Source organism: Cyanistes caeruleus, chromosome 3 (genome assembly GCF_971803275.1).
Source record: "Cyanistes caeruleus chromosome 3, bCyaCae1.hap1.1, whole genome shotgun sequence".
Lineage (NCBI taxonomy): Eukaryota > Metazoa > Chordata > Aves > Passeriformes > Paridae > Cyanistes > Cyanistes caeruleus.
The window spans coordinates 81805021-81830063 of NC_141703.1; the positions used below are offsets into that span (position 1 = coordinate 81805021).

At 36.5% G+C, this 25043-nt stretch overlaps 1 protein-coding gene across 39 annotated transcripts in view; it reads right to left on the reverse strand.

The window, feature by feature from the left end:
• DLG2 (discs large MAGUK scaffold protein 2) overlaps nucleotides 1–25043 on the reverse strand; it is a 986702-nt gene that overhangs the window by 271678 nt on the left and 689981 nt on the right. For all 39 annotated transcript variants that reach the window (XM_086882226.1, XM_086882222.1, XM_086882228.1 and 36 more), the window contains one exon: nucleotides 2734–2870. In XM_086882226.1, the coding sequence (XP_086738352.1) occupies nucleotides 2734–2870 (137 nt within the window). The remainder of the gene's footprint in view (nucleotides 1–2733; nucleotides 2871–25043) is intronic.

The window sequence follows — 25043 nt, forward strand, 5'->3', positions numbered from 1 at the left end:
GCTGGCATTACCACCAGCAGAAGGAGACATTACCACAGGCATTAACCAGAACACAGTGAGGGAATATTCTTCTAGCTGTAAGTCTTCAGAGAAGAGCTCTTTTCCTTTCATATATACCTACAGAAACCATTAAGTATTTGGTTGAGACACTCATGCTTTCAGCAGTAATTTTCCAAACAGGTACCTCAGCATTATCATACAATGGAGCATTTTCCTGTGCAAGTGCTTAAGTTAGTAAGTCTTAGTGCATGTTTAGTGCCACAGAAACGTAACTGCATAACATGCCCTTGTACAAGTTTTACAATAATCACAATGTATTATTTACATAATACATCTTCTGAAATGCTTAACACACTGTGTGCAATCTGCATTTAATAACAGTAGGGTCATCAAGCTGCAAAATGCCCAGATGGCCTCTTCTTGTCTTACATTTCAAAATTAGTTTTTATTTGCATCTACATTATTTTACATCTTAAATTTATATTATTTTGATTTTCACTTTCTTCAGGATCCGAAAGCATTGCACACAAAATTATCAGAACACTGATATAAAAATTAAAAAAGCTCCCCAGCAGCTGCTGAGAATTCCAGAAGGATGACAAGTTCTTTAAAATTCTATAGAGAATGATGGAAAAAAACAAACATGAAGAAAGGATGTACTACTGAGAAGTAAAAAACAGAAAAGAGGAGCTGTTCAAATGTATAATCAATAAGAAATTAGTGAAGCATAGGAAGGACCGTATCGATGCCAAAGGTAATATTGTATTGAAACACTGCCAAAAGAAAGTAATTAATTTTTTCTCTCACTATTCATAAAGGAACATGAAGTTAATGCCATGAACTGGCAGATAATTCACAAATTAGGATTGAGAAATGCTGAAGGTACAGAAGTTATGAACAAATCAGGGTGTCTTGCTGGAGAGAATCAAGAAACATGGCTGCAATCTGCATGAATTTTAGAAATAGATTTTGACTGTGTAAAGCTATCTCCAAACACTTAATGATTAAGGTATACAAAGAGTAAGCTGACTAGTATTTTCTCATGCCACAGTGAAAAGCTTGGTCTGGAACTATATAACTAGAAGAGAGCAGTACTTGGAATTATATTTTTTTTCTCAATTTCCGTGCAGTGATAAAAGGAGACGACACTTAGTAAAGAAACAGTCCAGACTGAACACAAAGAAGAACAAAGACATCAAACATAATGCAAATGACCTTTGCTCATTTTGAGAATTATAAACTTGTCACAATGAAGAAACATCTATATCTGACTGCAGTGAATCACATCTGAAAATAATTAATTTATTCAGAGTGGTATATACAATATTTATATTTAAATTAATTCTGGTGGAATTACACAGGAAAGGGTGAATGTAAAGGGTTTGCATCTATTTGATTCCTTTATATATATATATATATATACACACATATATATATATGTTTACTAATGTGAATTGGAAGAAATGAAGAGTAACATAGCAAAAAATTGCAGATAACACAAAAACTGCAAGGAATTTTCATCAGGGTAAAAAGCAACAACTGAACAGAAACAGATTTGCAACAAGTTGCAAAATAACGAAAGTGCAAATTCGGCAAATAAAAATACACATTTCTGCACCAAAATAAGCCAAAACTTCATTATCCAACAGCAATTTGAATTTCACTATGCTGAGATTGTGCAAAGAAAAAATGCCAAAGAAATTTTGAGTCCTAGTTTCATTTCACTCTGATTCTGCTCACACGTGTTGATCCTTAAGCTGTTTTATCTATCCATTTGTGTTAATTAAAAAAGACAAAGAGCCACCAACCCAGCAACCAAGTGGCTTTCCAGTTCTGTTTAGTAGTCTGTATAAATTAATGGTCATTTTCACATGTGACTGGAACACAGTGTCTCTAGCCAAATAAAGAAAACCTCAATTAGGCACAGCTTCACAGGCAGCAAAAAAGGTCGAGGCAATTTTTTACTGCTTAAATATCACATCACAAAACAGTGTGCAGTACAAGCTTTTTTCATTGCACTTATTAAAAAAATATTTCTCTACCTGCTGAAATCTATGCAAATTCACTTACATGAATACAACTTGACATAGATTAACTTGTGCTGATTTACCAGGGTCAGGATTTTCCCCCCAATGTTGAATTAAACAAACTCTGTGAGTGGGAAAGCATTATTGATAAGAAACAATGAACCAGCACGGCACATAGCAGGAAGCATCAGAATACACTTCCTCAAGGGAAAATTTGGAAAATGTTTGGGTTTTTTTTAACATCTATATGGAACATATGCGTAACAGGTACAGGTATTGAAATGTAGGTTGTAGTCCACTGACAGTTGTTACATGGGAGTCACTGGCATGTTTTGAGATCTTTCAATTTGCTTCCAACAAACAGCAGAATCAGAACTACCTTATCAAACAGTTTCTCTAAAATCTTTCAAGTTTTATGGTACATTTTGCCTTGTTGTTTATGTGCATAATACATTTTATCTCTTCTCCATAAAAGGTTTGTCAAAGTAATATAATACACTGCCTTCATAAAACATTAGTTTTCCAGAGAAAGGTTATTTTTTTTTTTAGTTTCAGTCTCAGAAATATATTAAGAAAAAAGGGAAAAATGAGGATGATGGAAATATAATTATTATAACAGCTGCTTCAGTTACCTCCAGAAAGATGTATGGAGAATGAAAGTCCTTATATGAAACAAATAAATGGGATTTACATTTGTCATACTTACCATAAGGAGTCTATCTCCAACCTGCAATCTCCCATCTTTTTGTGCAGCTCCCCCATCGATAATCTTGGTGACATAAATGCTGTTGTCCCCAGGGATGTGTTGGTTCCCCACCCCTCCTGCAATACTGAATCCTAGACCTGGAAAATATTGTAAACAGAACATTAGCAATACAATATAAAACATGAAAGAGAAGAGGAAGAGTAGTGTATACAATGTAAGCTTTGAGTGATTTTTACAGAAATACAAATAACATACTCTTTCACTTTCCCTGAAAGGTCAGGGACAGGACTAAGGTAAGGAAATTCTTTCCCATTTACAATTACAGAAAGGTTAAGAAAAAAAAATAATTGAACCAGTGATGATTCTATACACCCTTCTCATTGGGGCCCAGTGCAGCCTACATCAAGAAGTTATAGCTCAGCTTTCCATGACCAGCATTAAAACACTGAAACTTGGAGTTTATTTTGTTAAATATTGCTATAAAATACATCACCATCTATCAGAACAAAATGGAAGGTGTTCTGATTGTCCACACAATTTGAAAAATACTTGGAGAGGTCTAGCACACATTTTGCAAGTTCATGTAGTACCACAGTGATGGGTTAAAGTAAAAGAGAAAAGGTGTAGATGTTTATTTAAAGTGTGGGTTTTTTCTAGGACACAAATCTGTGGCTATGGATACATAAAGTAAGAAAGCAATAATCCTTTGTAAATATGTAACTTCTATTCAGTGATCTGTGAAATTCCTAGATAAACACTCATAGACTCAAAATTTGGAACAATGTCAGTTATACATGCCAATATGATTCAAGAAAAGGAAGGTAAAATAAAAAGATGTTGTGGGGAAGAAAAAAAGACATTTTTCTCCTTTTCCTGTATTTCCTATCCTCTGACAGATTGCACATACAAGTAAATAATTGATTTAATTTTTAGGAACATTTTTATCTCTCAGTCAAAGAAAAGACAGAAATTACTGTACTTGATTTCCATAAAAATTAACTTCATACAGCTAATTTTTCAGAGAACTTCCATCTGAACAGAGAAGCTGTTTCTGATAATAATCTGCTTAGATAAATGCTCCAACTAGGGATTTCTCTTTTAGCTGTACAGAAAAACAGTTATATCTATTTAGAGAGTAATCACTGGTTTTATCTATGAAATCTATGCTGTTCAGTCACTCCTAAAAGAAACATGTTGGTAATTGCTGTAGCCTGAGCAGTAAAATGCAGTAGTAAAAAGTGAGTTGCCTGAAATCTGGCATTTCATCACAAACTCAAAAGGGAGACTGCTTGGGCAATAAAAATTAAAGGACAGTGCATATTTAATACACACAACATTTTTAGCAGCTATATGAGTACGGATATAAGGGGGGTTTTGAGTGAATTAAATATTTTAAATTTTTTCCCCCACATTATTTTCATTTGATCATTATTTTAGCTTCACAAAGATGTGTGGTCAGATACCATAATGGACTACTTAATGGATAGTGACACACCAGTAAATTACAAAAATAAACCTTTGAATTTGTATCTCAAATTGAAACACTATTTAGTTAATTGACTATTAACAATACACATGAAGCTAATTCAGAAGTATGGGGTAATTAAAATAAAGCTTTATTGAATTTCCAGCTAAAGCTGGCAATCACTTCTACTATTTAAGTGCTACTGTCTCTCCATGATAAAAAGACAAAGATTTTTTCATCAGGGAAGATTTTTTTCTTAGGACTGCTAACAAAGAAGAGAAAAGATATTCTAATAAAACATTAATAATGGAAACTTTCTTTAAAAGAGTTATGGACAAGGAACAGTGATTGAATACTTTTTTTAGTGACATAATTATAATCAATTTAATCTAAACCCCATCTGTATAGGATTCTACCAGTAAAGATCTGAGAGCATTCCACAATGCTGCTAGAGCAAATGAGTGGGCTAGACCTCAGCCAGAGGGCTTTCTTCAGCTCCACTGCTTACCTGGGGCATGACCTTGGGAAGACCTTAGGTTGTGCTGCATTTCCATCCCCTCCTCTCCCCTTTATTGACTCTGTACGCGTGTAAAGGGTGAGGTCATTTCTGCACAAACAACTGGTCTGCACTTTGCACAAAGCGGGTCCTAACTCAGCCTGGTCCTGGTGCAATACAAGCAAGCAATTGCCAAGATAATCACCTGAAACTCCTGCAGTGCAGAGTGAGGTGCTTGGCTTGCTGTTTGCATGCTTGTAGCACAATGGATGTACGATAGTGTAAAACAAGAGTACTAACACAGGCTACTCCCGTTAGAAAAGTGAAACTTAGAATAATGAAAGAGGCAACTTTTTCTTCTGCAGTCTATGTAATACTTAGTTGTGACACAATGTGTGGGGCTACATTATGTTTGTTATCAGGGTCTGACTTGGGCCACCCAAAAAGACAGCAGTGATTATAGGAAGGTTTAAAAGAGCAGAACAAGATGGGGCAATACTGTGGGGAGCAAAGGGAGAGTGCGTAGGAAAGAAAATTGAGGAAGAGAAAAATTTTCCAGGTCAATCAATAATGACTTAATTTCAATGCTTAATCATACTTGTCTTCTTAAAAAGATTTCTGAGAAAGAACAGGGAATGGAACAATGGCCCATTTAATTTTATTTAAATTATTTCTGCTAATTGTTAGGGCACATGGGAAGTATACTACACAAAAACTTTTGGGTAGGATTCATATGACCAAAATGACATCAGACAACTATGCTAATCACTTATACTACCTGTACGATAAATGAAAATTCATTAAGAGCTTTTAAAGTGTGATTCATCTCATCTCAGCAAGACATCTGAAAGAGATGAAGTGAATCACACTTCTGGTTTCTGAAAGGCTGGGGTCTGGATGTGGGAAGAGGTGAGTGGGAAGATCAGTGCTATGAAAGTTTACAATTGAGACTGAAGGTTTCTGTTTTAAGACTTCAGAAAGGTTTGTTCAACCCTGGTGTGCATCCTTGATCACTTACTACATCAGGTTAGTGTTATATCAGACTCTTACTCTGTTTAAAAAGTAGAGAATCATTCAAACAAGTGGGAAGAATGGAACAAGGCATGTTTTCTAAATGGTATTTTTCATTGTTCCATCAAATTAACCCCCCCAAAATAAAAGAGCATATTTAATTTCAGAACCCTTTACTTGTTAACTCCTTTGGTTAGGAAGACATTTCCATCAGAACACAGAAGATCAGGAGTTATCTCTTCCTCTTTGGCTGATGTGCAATCTGCTTCACAGAAACAGCTGATCTTGGACAGAGTGCTCAAATTCCTCACAGTAGGAATTAGATGGAGGATAAATTCAGAATGGAGTTGAGAAAGAAATGTTTGATGACAATGGTGGTGAGGCACTGACACAGGTTGCCCTGAAAAGTAGTGGATACCTCACCCCTGGAAGTGTTCAAGGCCAGGCTGAATGGGGCCTTGAGCAATCTGGTCTAGTGAATGACAGGGTTGGTACCTTAAAGAGCCCTTCCAACCCAAGCCACTCCATGTTTCTATGGTTCAGTGAAGAAGAGACTACTTCAAGAGGGAAAAAAAGAGAGAACTCGATTTAATACTGGTGCACAGCCAAGTCAAACTCAGCTACGTCCAAAATCACTGTAGAACATTGGCCCATATAAGATTGACTCAATGTGTAAACTATGAAATTTGAGTCAAACCTCATTTCCTTCCATTTCCACTGGATATGTGTTTGTAAAACTCATCTGTATTTAGGTTCCACAAATGCTGATCACTGATCCTGTGAATAACAACATAATAATCCAATGAAACAGGATACTTTCCTGGAATTAGAAAGAGGAAAAGGGTCAGGGACTAAAGCTACTCCATTAAAACTGGAAACAACAGGAAAAAATGTTGCTATTAATAAGTCAAAGATATTTAGTCATACCTTTTCCTGGGATTATTAGTAAAACCATGTTAAAATACTTGACTTTTTAAATCTATTCTTCATTACTTGCCATACCAGATAGATGTTTTAAACACACCACTATATTAGTAAAACAGTATGTTCTAACTACTTTTCTAGTAAAAGTAGGCTTGGAGACTTGGTATATAATTAATCCAGCAAAGTCGGAAAACTAAAAATAAATAATAATAATAATAATTAAAAAACCCCAAAACTCTGTGCAAGACACAGTGGGTGAAATACACTGCAGGCATAGAGTTTTGCAGTAACCAGAGAGGGAGCCTAAAAGATCAACTGCAGCTATGTAATGTCAGCCTTCTAATGCGAAGTGAACTTAAAGAAACTCAGCCAGAACCCCAAAAATAGATATTGCATTTTACCATTATCCTATGCAGAGAATATCATATCAGAAATACAACAGAAATATAATATCAGCAAATGAAATGTGAATGGGAATACGCATGTAAGCACTAGAAGAAAGACCAAAGGTTAGCGAAATCATGTGTATTGACAATTCAAAGCACTTCAAGCAGTAAAAATCAAAATGAGTCATTTCTGTCAGGACGGCACAGAATGTCTGGACACTGTAAGACCATTGAACAGGTGTCTTGTCAGCAGAAGACCCTGTACCCTGACAGTGGGATGTCGGCAGCAAGATTGCAGCATGTGACATCTGCCATTCTCTTGCCTGTAAGCCCAACAGAGAAGCAGACCACATCAATAAAAATGAGGAGCCACCTTGTCTAAGACTTAGAGACTGGAAAAAGGAGTATTCAATATGAAGGACCACCCATAAAAACAATATACAGGGTATATATTTCTCCAAAAACCAGTCAGTCCATGGTTGCCAATCAAGAAAATGCCAAGAGATGTGGTAAGGGTTTGATGTCTCATGCCCTTGGTGTCACACACTTGTGAGCCAGATCACCTCAGCACATGCACCATGGGTGATGTGGATGAAACAGAGAGTGAATGAAATATATGAAAGGAAAATCATAAATGGTTAACTTATTCAGAGATTTAATGAATAAATGTTGCTACCCCTCCCTATACATTCTCTCATTGCTTTTTGCCACATTTATTTTCTAAAGGTGTGAAACAAACTGATTTGCCCCAGAGCACCATGTGAATTCAAATTTTAAGAAACTGTTTCATGCAGCAAAACAGAAAGTACCACCAGAAAGGACCCCCAAAAAGTCGCCACACGGAGGCCCTTCCCTGATGCTGCAAGCCTGGCTGCTCCGTGGCGTATGACACACATCTACCATGCTCCTGCAAGTAACTGGGCATGGCAATGAGGAACCCAAGCTGGGGCAGCTCCTGCCTTTCCAAGGGCCAGCCACTTCTAGAACACAGCTGCAGAAGATGTAGCTTGTTAAAACTGTCAAACCTGGAACAATGACGCCCAATCCAGGTTTCTAATTAATCAAATTCCACTTGCAGGGAGGAAAGGAACATGGATAATATAAAATGCTTTGACTGATGTAATGATTGACTTGTTTTGACAGGTAGCACTGTTATGTCCAGTTTATATGAGTAAACAAACAATAAAAATGTTAATTATAAATGAAGTAGTACCAGGGAATGTCTCCCCATGCCCTTTGCTCAAGCCTCTTGCTGCCAGTTCGAGCTTTCCTGGAGGACATATATAGCTCATGTTACAATAGCACCTCACAACTGTGGACATTTAATACACTTGTTACAGCTGTGACTTATGACTATTGTTCAGTATTGACAGCAGATTCCTCTTTTATTTGGTGCATACAAAGAATAAAATACACTACAAAATAAAAATTAAAGTTTGTGTCACAATAATTGTTACAAAGAGGGTTACAAAGAGGGACCAATCTTCCTCTACAGAGCTCTGACTTTGTCATTCTATGAATCAGTTCTTGAGAAACTATTAATCCCAAGTACATGAAGTCACTTTATCTCATCTCCTTCATGTTGTAGCAGTAAAGTCAAATACCAATTTATTTGAGTGAGTTCTTATAGCATTTCTTATGCCTGATGCATGTGACATCTTATGCCAGAAGGACTTATGTGAACAAAATTTGACTACATTTTGTTCTGTGGATGAAAAAGTCAATCTAAAGTACAGTATGATTCATAAAACTTTTACTAATATTCATAACATATTTAAAAGCCGTATAATTTCATTGCCATTGTTAATTCTTGTTTCAGACCCAGCTCCCAGATCATTTCAGGGGACTCCTTTCGTAACTAAAAATTGGATAACAGCCTAGACCATGAAGAAGGCCCAAGTCCCTACACATCTAACACAGCATATTGTTATCTGGTGTTCCTTTCTAATGGCCTTGGGTTAAAAACTTCAAGCATCTTCTTTATTGTTTTGACATTTTCTTTCAGAAATATCTAGTATTTGAGGTTATTTCCCAGTTGATGTCAGATAGAATAAAAATAATGTACAGTGCCACTAGGTAAGAATATTGTCCTAAACCACCTTACACAAAGTGAAAATTATTGCTCCCCTTATACTGTGTGGCATTATATATTCGTGCCTTCGGGTATTTATCCAACTGTTTTTACACATTTCCTTTGTTCTTGCCCACAGCCTTTTTTATGGTTACCATTTTCATTAATCCCTACATTCTGGCTCCCAGTGCCTCACCTCTCCATCCTGCTGAAGCAACAGGGATCCTAAGAGCACAGTATAGCCTCTGCTGAGGATCAAACTGAGCTGCACACACAGCACTCCCAGCGAGTATGGCCAGCGTGGGCACAAGAGATGCCGAGGCTGGATGCTGCTTGGCAGCTGGGATTATACAGCAGGCAAAGAGAATTCTTTTCTTGCAAATTATCACTGATACTTTTCTGCATGGAGAGAGATTTTGGTTTAGTTTTAAATATAAATGAAACTGTAAAATTTTTCATTGTATTTGCCTTTATCTGCATGAATTTTTAGCTCTGCAAATTCAAGTTTTCTAAGTAAACCATACCAGTATAGTTAGTTCTAATTTTAACTATTCTTGATTTAATAAAAAGAAAAAAATCACTGACATTTAAAACATTATAGTTACACAAACTTGCTGCTCAGACCAGTGCAAGAATGGGCAGAGATGCGTCCCTGATTCTTGATGAAAACAGAGATATTTATCTCACTGAGATTAAAATGGCTTCAAGACACTGCTGCATATGTACATTCACACTATCACAAAGGGTTCTCTGAAGGACTGAAGGCTTGGAAAAATGGCAGCCAGCTAAAACTCTGAGGACAGTCTGTGATGGTAGCTGCTATCTGGTGATGGAGGGATGGCAGGCTGATTTCCATACCTTTGATTGAGAATATCTAAGCAGGTTTTCAGCATATGCAATTTTAGAATTTGGCTACCATGCTGCTAACTACAGTTCCTTACATCAGTTCCAAAACAGCTTCCTGCTGAGATGTCGTGGAAAACCCCTGCCCACCATTGCATTCTCTGAGATTGCTCTTCTGCTGGGGGCAGAGGAATGCAAAGTAGTACATCTTCTCTTTGGACACAGCATTCATCAGTGTCATCTGATACCCATGAAAGTCAGAAATACAAAAGAGTCCAGAGTATGGAAAAACATAATCTGGCTATTTCAGGGATTTTCTTGCTGAGTTACTCAGCTGTAGCCTCAGATGAAAATATAAACAACTTAAGCTCTTTTCCAATTACTTTTTCATTTTTGGGGTATGGAAATCAACCATTGCAGCCAAATTTATTAGGTTAAAATATGAAAGAAAGAAATCTTCTCTCAGGAGACAGAGTTACACTCCTTGGCTTAAAAAAATCATTTACATTTCCAGCCAGAAAGGAAATGATGGGAAATTGAGATTATGATGCAAATGTTAGTAAAGCTTCAAGATAGTGACTACATGTTTAAAAGCAATCATGCTGTAGGTATAGTAGATAAAGCATTGGTTTACATGATCATAATAGGAAAGCTAATCTTTCCATAATCTTTCATAAAACCTTAAAAACACATTTATTAAATAACACTGCTATTTGTAGGAATTTGTAAAAAAAGTTCTCTAACAAGCAAATGAAAACAATCTCTTCTATTGTTCTGCAGTTTAATGTTCTTCCCATTATTATTTTTTGCTTGCATATATTTATCCCTAAAGGTACACTTTCCTCAGATGTAGCAGAAAAGAAAAGAAACAAGTTAGGAAAATATGCTTAGAGCCTCATTAGAACTTGTGTTTATTCTATATTTTTACATTTATTCAAATTAATTAAGAATAAAATCTCCAGAAAGCATAGAAAATGAGCAGTGGCCTAATTGCATAACAGTAATTCTTAAGAATACTTTATAATTTGACTTGAAAATATCAGGGAATGTTCCTAATTATTCACAATAATCTGACTTTCAAAGCATTAATGAGGATTCCAGTTCACTGAAAATCATATTAAACCACACTGATGCAATTTTACCAGTGTAAGAAAAAGAAAATTATTTAATTTTTGACATATACTGACACTCCAAGAATTACAGCAAGGTTCTTTTGGAAATAAACACATCATACACCAAGTCTAAACATTTCATGTTAAGACCAGTCAAATTAGGCTTTTAAAAAAGTGAAGATTAGTGTTTTGAAACAGAAAAGTCCAAGATCTGCCACTTAGGAACAGGATTAACTGCTTATATTTGAAGTTTTTAAATGCCTTTTTCCTCTCACATCTCCACATGCCTACAACTGAACTGAATGAATGGTCACTTCCTTTATATGTAGCTTTTTTACATGAAGATTTTTGTATAATTCTGGTGCACCCACAAGGACAAATAATCCTCAAATCCAGAGGCACTATAAACCAGAATTTTTGATCATCATCTGGCTGGCTGCCTGGTGACAGGATCATTTATATCTTGCAGGGAATAAAGTTAAACACAGCATAAATGCCCTGTACGGCTGAATGTAATACGAAGGGACTGCTAAAGGCTACCCTTTTTTTTCCTCTTATTTTTTTTTTTTTTTCCTACATTACCAGCATTTTTCTTGGCAAAAGGTTTTTGGTTTTATTTTGGGTTTTTGTTTTTTTTTAATCCCATCCTCACCCCTGCTCTTTCATTCACTTGGGCAAAAATCAACTGGGCTATACAAGACTTCAGATGAAGAAGACATCCTGGAAAGTGTTCAAAGCCAGGCTGGGCTTTCAGCAGCTTGGTCAGATGGAAGGTGTTGCTGCCCATGGGAAGTAGGACGGAATGTAATGATTTTTATGGTCCCTTCCAGCCCAAACCATTCCATGATTTTAAGCAGCCAGTTGTCAAAATCAGCAGCCAGGTGGGAAGTTGCACAGTGCATTTTAAAAATTGTCATATGCTGACCTAAAAACTCACTAATGCCAAAAGAGACAACTTTTTTTGCACTCCCTGCTTTCTTTCCCACTGCCTGCCTTGTGTTAGCCATGAAAATGTTCTAGCCAAACAGCAAATTGAAAATGGCATGAAAACCAAGCCAAATTAACCTGAATCATAGACCAGGGGCCTATTGACCATCATTCACAGAGATGGCAGCAGTAAGAGCTGGCAGATGAGGATGGTGTTGGGTTCACACATCCCCTTTGCTGGCAGCACACTTTTGTACATGGCCCCTCATAGATCTGTGACTCCTACGGAGAGCACTCCTACTGCTGCCCTGCAAACTCAGTTTGAAGGATGTGGGAAGCAGGAAAGATGCAGGGACAGGAGCAGGTAGCTGAAGTGAGTAGGACAGAAATTTCTGTTTAGGCTAGTAATGCACGTGAAAAGGTCAATAAAAATATACCTTTACAGCACAAGTCCTACTGGGAGAAAAGGGAAAAAGAAAACTGCTCTCCTGAGATTAAGAGAGAGAAAGAGAAGTTAATAATCAGGTTTTTAAGATTCTTGAGAGCTTAGCCAAATCAATAATGGAAGTAAACAGTGTAGTAATAATAATGTTTATATGAACCTCTTTTCCTGAGAAAATCAGAGAATCAAATATGAAATCTTTAACCCACCCTTTCAAGAGAAGCACAAGGCTTCAGAATGAGGACTTTACCACCTTTGCGTGCATTGTGAGAATGTCCAATCTAGAGTATTGTTAAGCACAGAGGTTGAAAAAAGGGGAAATAAAATTATCTCTCCTGTCACTTTTTTTTCAAATTTTAAGGCAATTAGCCTCATTACCACAAATACACCCTTATAGCCACATATATTTTACTGCATCTCCTGTTAAAAATTCCATTTTCCATTAATATGTAATCAATAATCAACCAGCTCTCTAAGGTTTTCATTTTGAAGACAAGTATCTGGAAATGGGATCGGCGCAGCAGATCTAGGTATCACTGGTGTAAAACCAAGTCCCCTTTCCCTGACTGTCTCCTCTCTTCCACAGACAATTCAACAAAATCTTGTAGACTGTTTTTTCCTCTTTTCACTCACTGTTCATTCCCTTCACTTGACCTTATTTAATTCCTGATGCTACACAAATTCAGACACAGAAAGTTTGGGCAAAGGAAAAAAGTAACAGGGCATGGCTCCTGTGCAGTGTTGAGAGAGACAGCAGTTACAGACACCTGGAACAACTGCAATGAGAAGATCCAGAGCCTGCTATTGTCTTTACATTATATATGAACTTGGGCTCAAATCCTGAAACATGGCTCACTTTCCATGCACAAAATACATCAGCTGTTTCAGGAGTAGGAACCAAATTTATGCTGACAGTCGATCACAGCCATTAACAAATAGTACCTATGTCATTTTCTGCACAAATTACTGTAATTACTGACAGCAGAACAAGATATTTCATCTCCTAATAATGCAAATGAAAAGCATTTATTTCATCTTCTAATAATGCAAATGAAACACATTTGTTCCTGTAGATGAGCACATCAAGATTTGCTTTAAAGTAGTTTCTACTTTTTGATGAGATGTTAAATTTTTAAGTCTTTGTACTATATATTTACTATGTAAATCTGTGCTTTTCCTGCAATTTTTTTTTTCTGATATAGATTTATATTTGAAATCTACAAACTTGACACAGGAGAAAATTATTCCAATTCAGCGGGAAATGCTATTTGCTTTGTATAATATTATTTTTAAATGAGTATATCTGGGTCTCTGCTAAGTTGAATGGCTCTTTCAGACAAATATTTAATAATTTACCACCAATAAAATGGAGGCAGAAAGAGCAGCCTGTCAGTTTTGAATCTGTTTAACAACCATACATGTCAGGGACAGACTCATCAGTTTCTTTTATTTGTCCTCCATCTGATGAGGGAAATTTAACATTTATCCTCTTATCCCTGTTGCAAAGCTGAACAGAAATACTTTATTGAAAAGCTCTCTGTCAATTATGTTGAAGCTTGAAAATAAAAAATGAAATCAAAGTTCATCTTGCAGTCTCATCTATTTGCAGTCAACCCATAAATAATCAATCTGTCATCCATTCAGTTACTTCCTTCTTAAAAACGGAGAGAGAAATAAAGGCACAAATGTACATACAATTTTGCCTTTTTATGCAAGGCTTTTTTATGTAATTTATGGAGCCATGATATTAAAAGTTGAACAGGTATATAAATGATACAGGGAAGGAAAATAGATGGTGCTTGTTGAACAGAAGCAGTAAGGCAAAGACACTCTGAAAATGGATTCATGAGTCATTGCACTTTGCTTCGATTCTTTGTCCCTCTCTGAAACTGTGGTTTGTCTCTTAGTTCAGTTTACTGATGATGCTGTCTTGCAGCACTCTAGGAAACAAAGTGAAGCAAAAATGTTTTATTTGCCAGTGAGAAGCACCTTATACTTTCACAGAGTAAAATGACTAAAGTCAGATACTTGTGCCTTTCTAAAAAAGATGAGGACAGGACCTCTAGTGACAGTACAGGAGGTAATGGCATTAAACTGAAAGGGTAGATTTGGAATAGATGTCGAGAAGAAGTTCTTTAGTCTAAGGGTGGTGAGGTGCAGCTTACCCAAAGAAGCTGTGGATGCCCCACCCCTGGAAGTGTTCAAGGACAGGGGTCTGAGAAATCTGCTTTAGTTGAAGATGTCCTTGACCACTGCAAGAAGACTGGGTATAGACGACCTTTAAAGCTCCCTTCCAATCCAAAATATTCTTTAATCGTTGTATGATTCTATCACTTCTCAGAAATTATGCCAAATATTTGCTAAGAGATTGCATTCTAGTATACCTAACTAGAAAAAGAATGTGAACTCACATTTGAAGAAGAAATACCGATTTTTTTCAGACTGGTCCCAGACCATTAAATAATTTCTAAGAACTTGATCTTAGCAGAATTGAAATGCAGAGTATAACACTTTTTTAAAAAAAAGGTTGTTCAAACATGAGTTATACTACCACTACAGATTTTCTGCGAGTGAGAGTTTCCCTCTTAATGAGATATAGCATAACACGACTGCTGTTAGTCCCTTGGGGGGTTCTAGCTAGGAGGGATATTAATGTGGCCTTTCTATCAGCTATTTCAACTAATAATAAACACTGAACTTTCCTGCAATGCCAGAGCCAGGGTGTAGGTCAGTCTCTGGGAACTATACACGCAGCATTTCCAATGAAAAATGAAACCCTGGGGGAAAGAATGAATGTACTAACATCTTGATTTATTCACAGGCCATTTCTGGGCACCATTTGGAAAATTTAGGCAGCTTTTTGGATGAAAAGATTCATACCAGTGAGACTTGCACAAAGCCTACAAGACTGTTTTTAGGTGTAAAGAAACTCAGCTCTCATTGGAGCTGGACAAAACTGTTTATATGAAGTCAAGACTTGGCATTAAGAGACTTGGTGCAGTGCAAAGCAAAGGAGTTTTTATCAGCCTCCAAATACTGAAATATGCTGTGAAAACACCCTTTGGTGAAGAACTAGCCACCCACCAGATCAAATTGTTCCTAAGGAGCATGATCCTGGCTTGAGCAACAGAAAAATTGAAAAGAGAAAGAAATGCAGATTAAGATACCATATTGTCTGTTCTAATATTCATTAATATTTTTCCATGCACAGAAGTTTTCTCCTAAAATGTTTTATCCTTCCTAAAGCAAAAAAATATGGAAATGAAAAATATAAAATTACTGTTGAGGACAGGCAAAGGACATGTTTTTTGTCTGGAAGATACCCTCTTCATTTCTGCAGATGGAGGATTTAAATAGCCCCATGCCTACTCTTGGTCTTCAAAGTATAGTGAAATGAGAAAATTTCGTTATGAATCTTGGGACAGGAAGAAACTCAATGGATCATTAATCTTCTCAACCTGAGGTAGAAGCAACTACAGTTGCATGATGTCTAACAAATGGCTGTCTGGCATACTCAGGTATTTCCCATGCTAGAGACCTGATGTCCTCCCTGGTAATCACAATCCTCACTTATACATCTAGTACAAATCTTGTTTATTATTTGGCTATTAAATTTTGTTTCACACCCTCCCTAGGAAGTACAGAGATTAAACTCACTCATCAAAGATGCACTGCGAGGCAAGATTGCTATCAGGTGCCGATAAACTGCCCCCCACCTCCCACTTAGTCTTTGGTATTTCAGATAAATGGATTCAGATCACTCATTTATTCATTGTGGGACAGGCTTTCTAAATCTCTGATCGTTTTTGCCAGCTTTCCTCTGGAGTCCCTCCAACTGGCATACACCCTTCTTGAAGTACAGAGCTCAAAGCTTTACCTGTAAAGCTTTACCTGTAAAGCTTTGATGAAAGGAATGCTCCTATGTCTTATAAACCATATCTCAATTTATAAAACCAAATACAGCATTTGAATGTTTCATCTCAGCAGAATGTGTTAGAGACAAGATGTTACAGCTAACCAAGTTATAGCTACTCGTCCACATGATTCTTTTCCTAAAGTTTCATGTTGGCACTATTTAGCAGATTATGTGGTTATTGCTGCTGAAAGCACCTTGCAGTTGACCCTGCTCAATTACATCTTTGCTTTTTCAGACCACTTTCAGTGCTGAACACTCCCAGCTCATGGAGTCATCTGAGGAAAACGAGGAAGTGCTGCAGAAGAGAAGTATGGTCTCTTCTGATTATCATTACTCTTCAACCTTTTTCTAGATGCTTATAAAGAGATTTCCTACTTTTTCAAATATTCTGAGATTCTAAAAATATACTGTTGGCTTTGAAGTCCATTGGCACCTCTTGTTCACTTCAATAAGGATGTGTTTTCTGCTTCATCCTTCTGGTTTTTCACCTTACCTTCTCTCCACGTGTGTTCAAGCCTGACAATTGTTAGCACTCAGATTTCATCAGATAAATTCTGGTGGTCTGTCATGACCATCAGGACCTGTGAGTGTGTGCGTATCTAGCTTCTCTACGTGCATACAGACCTACTGTTTCTTGTTTGAGGCTGAGACCTCGTCTCCTTGTTGCTGAATTTGATCATGATAGCAACCTTATCAGAGATGACCTTTCTGTGAAAACTTACACCAGCAAAAAGCACTTTCCACATCTTGTCTTGAAAGCACCTACAATCACAGCTTCTCTCTGTAACTGCCAAGTACATCTCTGAAACTACAATCTTGCTTTACAGAGGGGGTCTGATTTGCTATAGTAGTATTTTAAAGTGTCGTTTAAAAATAACTTTCAGAAATTTTGGCTATGACATTTGACAATAATTGGCATTTAGAAATGATACACATCTGATCTAAAGACTGTGGATAAGATTTACCCCTGGCCTACCATTTACACTGAGCTTATTTTTCAGTTAGTGTGTATAAAATGTAAATGTACCCACCATTAACAATTTTACTAAATTATCTGCCATGATTTTGTTTCCCTTTTTCATTTCTCTCTCTTGGACTGAATAATATGCCTTTCTTTTAATTTCATAAGGCAGCCTACAAATTGTTTTGCATAAGAAACACAACAAACAAAAACCAAAAAACAGTTTTGAGAAAGAAAAGTCTATCATGTCCTTATTTGCAAATATCTCTTTCCAAAATAAACATGTCAAGCATATCTTGGAGCTATTGTTCTTTCAGATTATGCAACATATCTTTTTTCATATTCTAAAGAGTTTTTGTGTCATTATACCCTTTCTTACATGTCATGAAGCTGCAAGAAGCTTGCAAAGCGTGAAGCTTTGCAACTGTTTTTCCTATCAACAAGTAATAGGGACAATTTTTTTTTTCTAAAGAACCCAAGACCAAGTTTTTTTGTTCATATAAATTACTACTCAAAATTCAAAAGCTAACATTCCAGTTAATGAACACAGAGCTTTGTGCTCTTGGAATATTTTGGGTATACTCCCTAGTGTTTATGGTTTCATGGAGATTTCCTCTACAGATATAATTTGATTTTTCAAGCTTTCAGAGTTGCATTTTCATCCAAAATTAGCCTATAATTAACTATAGAGATAAGCATTGAACTATCTCCTTGCCTTTCTCATACAGTAACAGTCCAAACCTGCAAAATGAGGATGACAGAACTGCAGAAAGGACTATGGTTTCCAGAAAGGACTGGAAATAACCAGATGAACAACTATTGCAATTAATCACTGGTGTTTGACTTCTAAGACAGCTATTCCCTCCATATGTTCAGAGATGCCTTAATGTAACTGCTTCCTTTTTTTTTTTTTTTCCAACTAGTGCAAACAAAAGAATAATATTGACAATCTAAAATAATTTATAAATAGGCTAGAGTGTGATATTTTATTTACTACATCAGTTGAATCTCTAAAGCTGCAGTCAGCTTTGTCTTTCCATCACGATTACAATCTGTAATGCCTTTCTCAGATTTAAAATACTGTCTGCCCATGCTTAGGATTACAGAGAAAAAGGAGACAAGAAAAGTGGATACAAAAATGAAGAGTTACAGCTCCTCATGCTATATAAATTAAATTAAATACCATTTATTCTTTCGAAGGTGCTCTTCATGGAAATGCAGTATTTTGTTAATGTGTGTTGTCTTCCAGACAGCAGATGTCTTGAGAAAGATCTGGACATCTAAAAACTATCAAGAAGACAGAACTTGCTGTATAGCTAATTAACTGAACAATAAAGGATGAAAACACTGTTCTGTAGCTTCACGTGACTAATAGGCACATTTATATTCAAAAAAAGCATGAAGGTTTCCAAAGAAGAAAACAAGGATTTTCAGACTACCCAGCTGAAATGAAAGCCATTCTGTCAATGAAGATATTCCGCACAGCAGGCCAATCCCCATCTTCTACTGCATCAGGATGTCAGGGTCAGACAATAGTTGTCATATAATTGTTTATTATTAAAGTGGTGAAAGATCAAGCAAAGTAATAATTCTCTAAAATTTACCTGAAGAATTCAAAACAAGGATCAGATAGGCAGAGGAAAAAGGCCAAGAAAACTGTCACTCCCTAGAAAATTCTCACTACTCCACTAAGAAACAGAAAAAATTATGTTGGTCTCCTGTCTACAGAAAGACTTTTTTCCACACTCAGCCCAGTAGATTAGCAAATGATGCAACTGTCCTTGCCTACCTTTTGATTTAATATGAATCTAGAAATCCTGATGAGACAATTAACACTCGCTACACTGTCTGCCGCATCACCCATCCTCCTGATGAAAATAACAATGGCAAATGTAATGATCTTCTCTAACTCCCTTTTCAACTCTTACACAGCACTCTAGAATGGGGAGGGAAACTGTTTTCTGACCCAGAAATTTACAAGCTAGAGGAAAAAGGGAATACAGAGTCATACTATAATGACAAAAATTTGAGACTTACTGTATTACATTTAGTCAGGAGAAAAGTTTAGAATTGAAAAAGATGCTGGCCAAGATCCATGGGGAATTTTCCTCACACTTGGAATAGACAAAGAAAACCCAAACCAAATAAGGCACTCAGTATTTGGGATTTTTAAAAATTGCAGAGTGTAAAAGGACACAGTGTCAAGCAGAATCCCAAAGCACACACATCAGGTTTTCATACAAGTCTGAGACAAAAGATGTTCCAAGAAACTTTTCAGCAGCATGCTTATGTAACTAGGAAATCCATTTAGAAAGCAAGTTCCTCTGGAGCATTTCCGCAAGGATGGCATAAATCAAGTACAGAATTTTTAAATGGTCTGCTTGATTGTCACCCAGAAGGACACCATGTGAACCAAAGATGGAGTTGCATCCATCACTTATCCAAAAGCTGAGCAGAGAAATTAATAAACCCTGTCTCTAAAGGAAGCAATCAAAAACAAACAAACAAACAAACAAAGCTGACATCCTCCTTCTCTCAAATTTTCAGAAAAAAGTTAATAGTTAAACCTGTGAAGGTGACAACAACAGTATCAGGGAAATCTAAGTCATACTAACAGCTCCTGACTTGCAGCAAAGGCCTCAGAAGTAACTCTGACCACAGCAAAAGCGCTAACACCTCATGACAGAACGGTAAAAACCAGGGTCACACTGGAACACCACACCCTTTGCTGTCTTCTCTCAGAGCTGATGAAACTATTTAGGCAAATGGATAATACAAAATTCCTACCTAATTCAGAAAGGAGAAGCACAGAAAATTTTGTCAATTGAAATGTCAATGATCTACTTAGCTCCAAAGATGGTTGAATTTTGTCTGATGTGACACAATTTCATAGCACTATCTTCTGCCATTTAATTGCAATTGTAATGAAAAAGATGACAGATTTATTTTCCTTCTCCACTGAAAACAAAAAGCAATCAACCAAAGCTTATTTTTCTTGAAATAAAATCTCCAGTTTGTTGGCATCCAAGCCTACCTGCACATCCATCTTTCCCTGAGCTGCTGCTTTTGCTCTACTGCAGCCACAGTTCATTAAGATGAAATGTGTTCTGCTGAAGCTGCCTCATCAGTAAGTATTGCTGAAGCAATTTAGTAATGATCTTAATGCACAGTACTGGATTTTTATAGCCATCTCAATTGGCTATTAAAATACAGCACTGCACTTTGAAATTGCTACTGCACCACTTCAGAAATAGTTAGCATGATGGAGCTGCAGAAAGCAATGTTCATATCAGTGGGAACCTTACTCTTTGTGAATGATTTCTGGAAAATGATACTTAAAATGTACTATGAGATTAGATGTTCATTTTGCATATAAACACAGGATTCTTCAGACCTGCTTGGAGAGTTCTTAAGAGTTTAATGGTTCCAAGGGAAAAATAGACAAAATACATGCATATAATACTGCTGCACAGTCTTCCCAGACATGTTGTTTACTTCTTTACTGCTAATAGAAAATGACAGTTAAATAGAAAAGTGGAAAATCATAGTTAGCATGAAAATACAAAAGACTTCAAGCAAATAATAACCTACAACTCACAGGATAGCTCGAATTTTTGGTAAGACAACCAGCCAGGAGAGATTTTGAATTACCTTTGAAATTATCCTTTCTGATTCAGAAAATAATTTCTTTAACGACTGAGCACTGATCTCCAAAGATGGTTGAATTAGGTCTGATGTGAGGACAAGCTGATTCCACCACTTCCTGCCATTAAACTGCATTTCTAACAAAAAACGTAACAGATTTACCTTCTTCCTCCACTAGGGACAAAAAGATTTTAGAAAAACCCAGAAAAACTCCAACTGAAGTGCCATTCCAACAATAACTATTACTTTGTGAAATTTTATACAAGAATTACTTTTCCACAGGAATGGAAGGGACCACAGAATCAATGTGGGGTTTTTTTTTAAGAAAAACTTCATATACGGTAACTTACACAAATGAGACAGCAAGCCTTTAGTCACCAGAGGCAGATAATACATTTGGCATTTTATTTATACCATGAAGAAAAATATGATAATAGCAGCTGTATGCATTTATAATCACTTAAATTAAAGAACATGATTTTCAGTCTGGGAAATTTAAAGGTGCAGATATAACCTACCACTTTTACCACATCAGGCACTGGCAACACAAACATGTCAAAATATGGTTGGAAAACAGCAGAGGCTTTTATAGCACTTTTATTATGGTGCTTTCTAACCTTATGATTTTCAAGAGAATAAAATTTTCATGTGATAAACTATCAGATACTCATGTATTCTTTCATTGGATGATCCTAGCCTGCAGGAAAGCCATGCTTTTTAGTGATGTTAACTTACTGGTTTGAGCCACTGTCTTAACACTGGAAAATTATGCATTAGTGTTTGATGGAGCACTTTCTGCTAACTGGAGGAAATACAAGTTCCTTCAAGCAAAGGCATTTCACAAAAAATGGTATTTTAGTTACAATTGTGGTGGTTTTCTATTTAGACCTGAAGTGACACAGTTGCAGTAATATGAACTGAAGCATTTTAATTAGAGTTGAGAACCAAAATAGACTTGAGAAAGTTTGCCTGCTTCCTCATTTTTATATGGTTCTGTCTTTTAAGATGCCCCATTTTGCTCCATTTCAGATAAGGATTCACAGAAGGAAGAGAACACTGAAAACCAGAAGTAAATCCACAGCTGATAGGCTCATAAGACTGAAATTCTTCAAAGACCATAAGAAAAGGTTCTATTCAAAATGTGAAAAAGCTATTTCATTTAAAACACTTCGGACCTTACAAAGCATTTCTTAATTTTTTAATTAAGAAAATATCTGCCTAACTTTCCATAAAACCCCCTATTCCCACATGCTAAAGTTTGCTATAGCATACTTACCATCTCTTAAATTAGACAAATTAGATCATTAAAGAAGTAGAAGTGATAGTAGCAATAAAAAAAAAAGTAAAAAAATATGTACCATCATCAGTCTGAAGCAAGCACTTGCAATCAGTTATCAAACAGCAAGATCTGAAAGCTCTCACTGCTCCCTAAAATTGGGAAATAAATAATTGAGGTTCTTTGTTTGCAAAATGCTCCTTCTTTCATTTTAAGTGCCGTAGTTATTACCTGAGATAAAAAGGTAACTTTTGACTTTGCTTTGCTAGATGAAAGTCGTAAGTTTCCTCCTTTCCTTACTGAAAGCAGCACTTTAATTTTTTTTTAAATGAACCCTCTATTCTGTTATTCTGAATTGAACACTTATTTTCCTTTTTTTTTTTTAGCAGACATTTTGAAATACACTTAATCAAATTGTACTTTTACGACTATTTCAGCAGTCACTGCAAGCTGGGATACTATCTATGCAACAGAACACACATGGTATTTCCAATAAAGCCATCAATACAAATTAAAATATGTCTATTATGAAAAAAAGGAGCATGAACCTCTAGGAAACTACAGACAGTAATGCACTAGAGGATATTTCAGTAACAATCCAAGATCAATCCACAGTGAAATCATACCTTATATTGATGGTGAAAAGTCTTTGCATCTTCTCAAAAAAATCTCATAACTTATCAGAGAGTTAAAGAATACACCTCTTAAACCACCCTCATTCTTTCCTTAGTATAGTAAGAAAGCTTCACTACTGTCCACTGACTTTATTCAGTGTCATCAAGAATAAAACAAATAGTTACAGGAAAATAAAATCTACCATGTGCCACAGAGTTGCTTCACTTCAGCACAGAATACAGCAAAATGGGAACTCTGGAACTGGTTGTGGCCAATGATGCAGTCTAACATTCAGACAGATATACATAACTCTCAAAATAAATGTGCATTATGCCCTTTATAGCAATCCCATTTTATTTTTGCATATTTTATTGAGATGTCTGGTTTAGGAGCTTTGTCTTTGCTGATTAAGAAATTTCAGATAAGAAGGATAGCCATCCAGAGGGAGATACAGAATTGGGCTGAATAGTACTTAAGAGATGCATTAATTTTTAATCTGAAGCCCCAAAATATAACCACACTCCAAATGAATTAAAGTAAAAGATTTGATACGGCCCTAATTCTGAGAGAATAAAGAGTAGAGAATTACGTGTCCCTAAACATGTTTTAGTACCCAAAGGAGTATGGGGTGGACCTCATGAGAATGTGTCACTAGCTGAATTCATCAGGAATGAGCAAAAAGCAGGCTTTTAGAAATCAAGAAATGACAGAGCTGCTGATCTGTCCAGAGCCTTTTCATCTAAAATGTCATGAACAGAAGGGCAGCTCCAGTCATCGCCACCAGATCATGACACAGCTCAAACACTGTAATGATAGGCACTATTATCATGAAGGGTGTGAGAAAGTAATCCTGCTTCTCTGTGACTTTAGACTTGAGCCACCAGAATATCCAGATAGCAACATTAGCTGCCCTTTATGTTGTTCCTTTTTTGGGTGTTTTTAAGTCTGACATTTCTCCTCTCAGGTTTCCTGGTACTCAGCTGTTCTGCTTCAGATACCCTGAACTTCATTTCTGCAGTTTTGATGTCTTTTAAGACATTGCATTTCCTGTAGAAGTGAGGTCAAAAGTTTATTATCTGATTCAACAGTTCTGTAGTTACAAGAATCCTTATATTCTGCTTTTTATTTTTTTTTTTTTTTTTGTTTCTGGTACATTAAATTATCAGCTAGGTAGGCAATAGGTAGGTAGTGTTTTACAAGACCTCTGTGTTTACCCAAGCTTCTGACTGCCAGCAATTTTCCACAATGGTAGAAAGAAATTTTTCTGCTGATCATTTAAAAAATGCAATTTATAAAAATAAAGTTTAACTTCTATCACTTGTGCATCAGCATACTAATTGTGTACCATCATACTACTCAGTGCTTCTGGGTTTAGTAAAAGTATCTTTGCAGTGTGATAGGACAGCATGAAAATCTTGATGTCAGTGGAAATACTTTGGTTTAAAATCCTCCAGTCAAATGCAACGTAATGGGACTGAGCACTGAACAGTGACTGAAGTTCACAGTTCACTACCCAAACACAGTTCTTTGCAGGGTCTTACAGGAAGCTAATGCACAAGTAATATTAGAAACAGCACCATTAAATAAATTGCTTTGTTTTGAATGCCTGCACTTCGCTCCCCAGGAACAAACATTGCAGCGTGTACAATCCATTCTCATTACTGCTAGTCTTGTTTCAATACAGAGCAAGAGAAGCATATTACCTAATGACAGGATTTTCAGCAGTGCCTAAATCCCAATGATTTAAATAAGAAAGCTGCAAGTAAATCTTTCCTCTGTTACATCTGTCAGCCACTGTAGAGATGCTGGCTGCTAAAATCTGCCGTGCCCTGGGAGTGACTGAAACAAAGTATCTACTGTTGGCCACTCAATCCTTTCCAAAATCATGTATGCCTGACTGCAGAGACATGCAAGAGGCACAGAAAAGAGTATCTCCCAAGCACATGAAAGAGAGGAAGAGCCCGCAAGGATGACAGCAATTACCTTCATGACACAGACTATGGCTATCTGCCAGTATTTGCAATCAGGTGTGTCAAAGAGATGATCAGCTTTCAGTGCCAACACAGCTGCAGCTCTCTTTGAACCCCTGATTTTCCTATTACACAACTCATTTGTGTCTTTGTTTACCTCTTCTCCCCCAAAAACAAAACTAAAGGGTTACAGGTTTAGCATATGTGACGCTAGGAGAGCCCTTCGGTAAAGCAACAGGAACAACTGCAT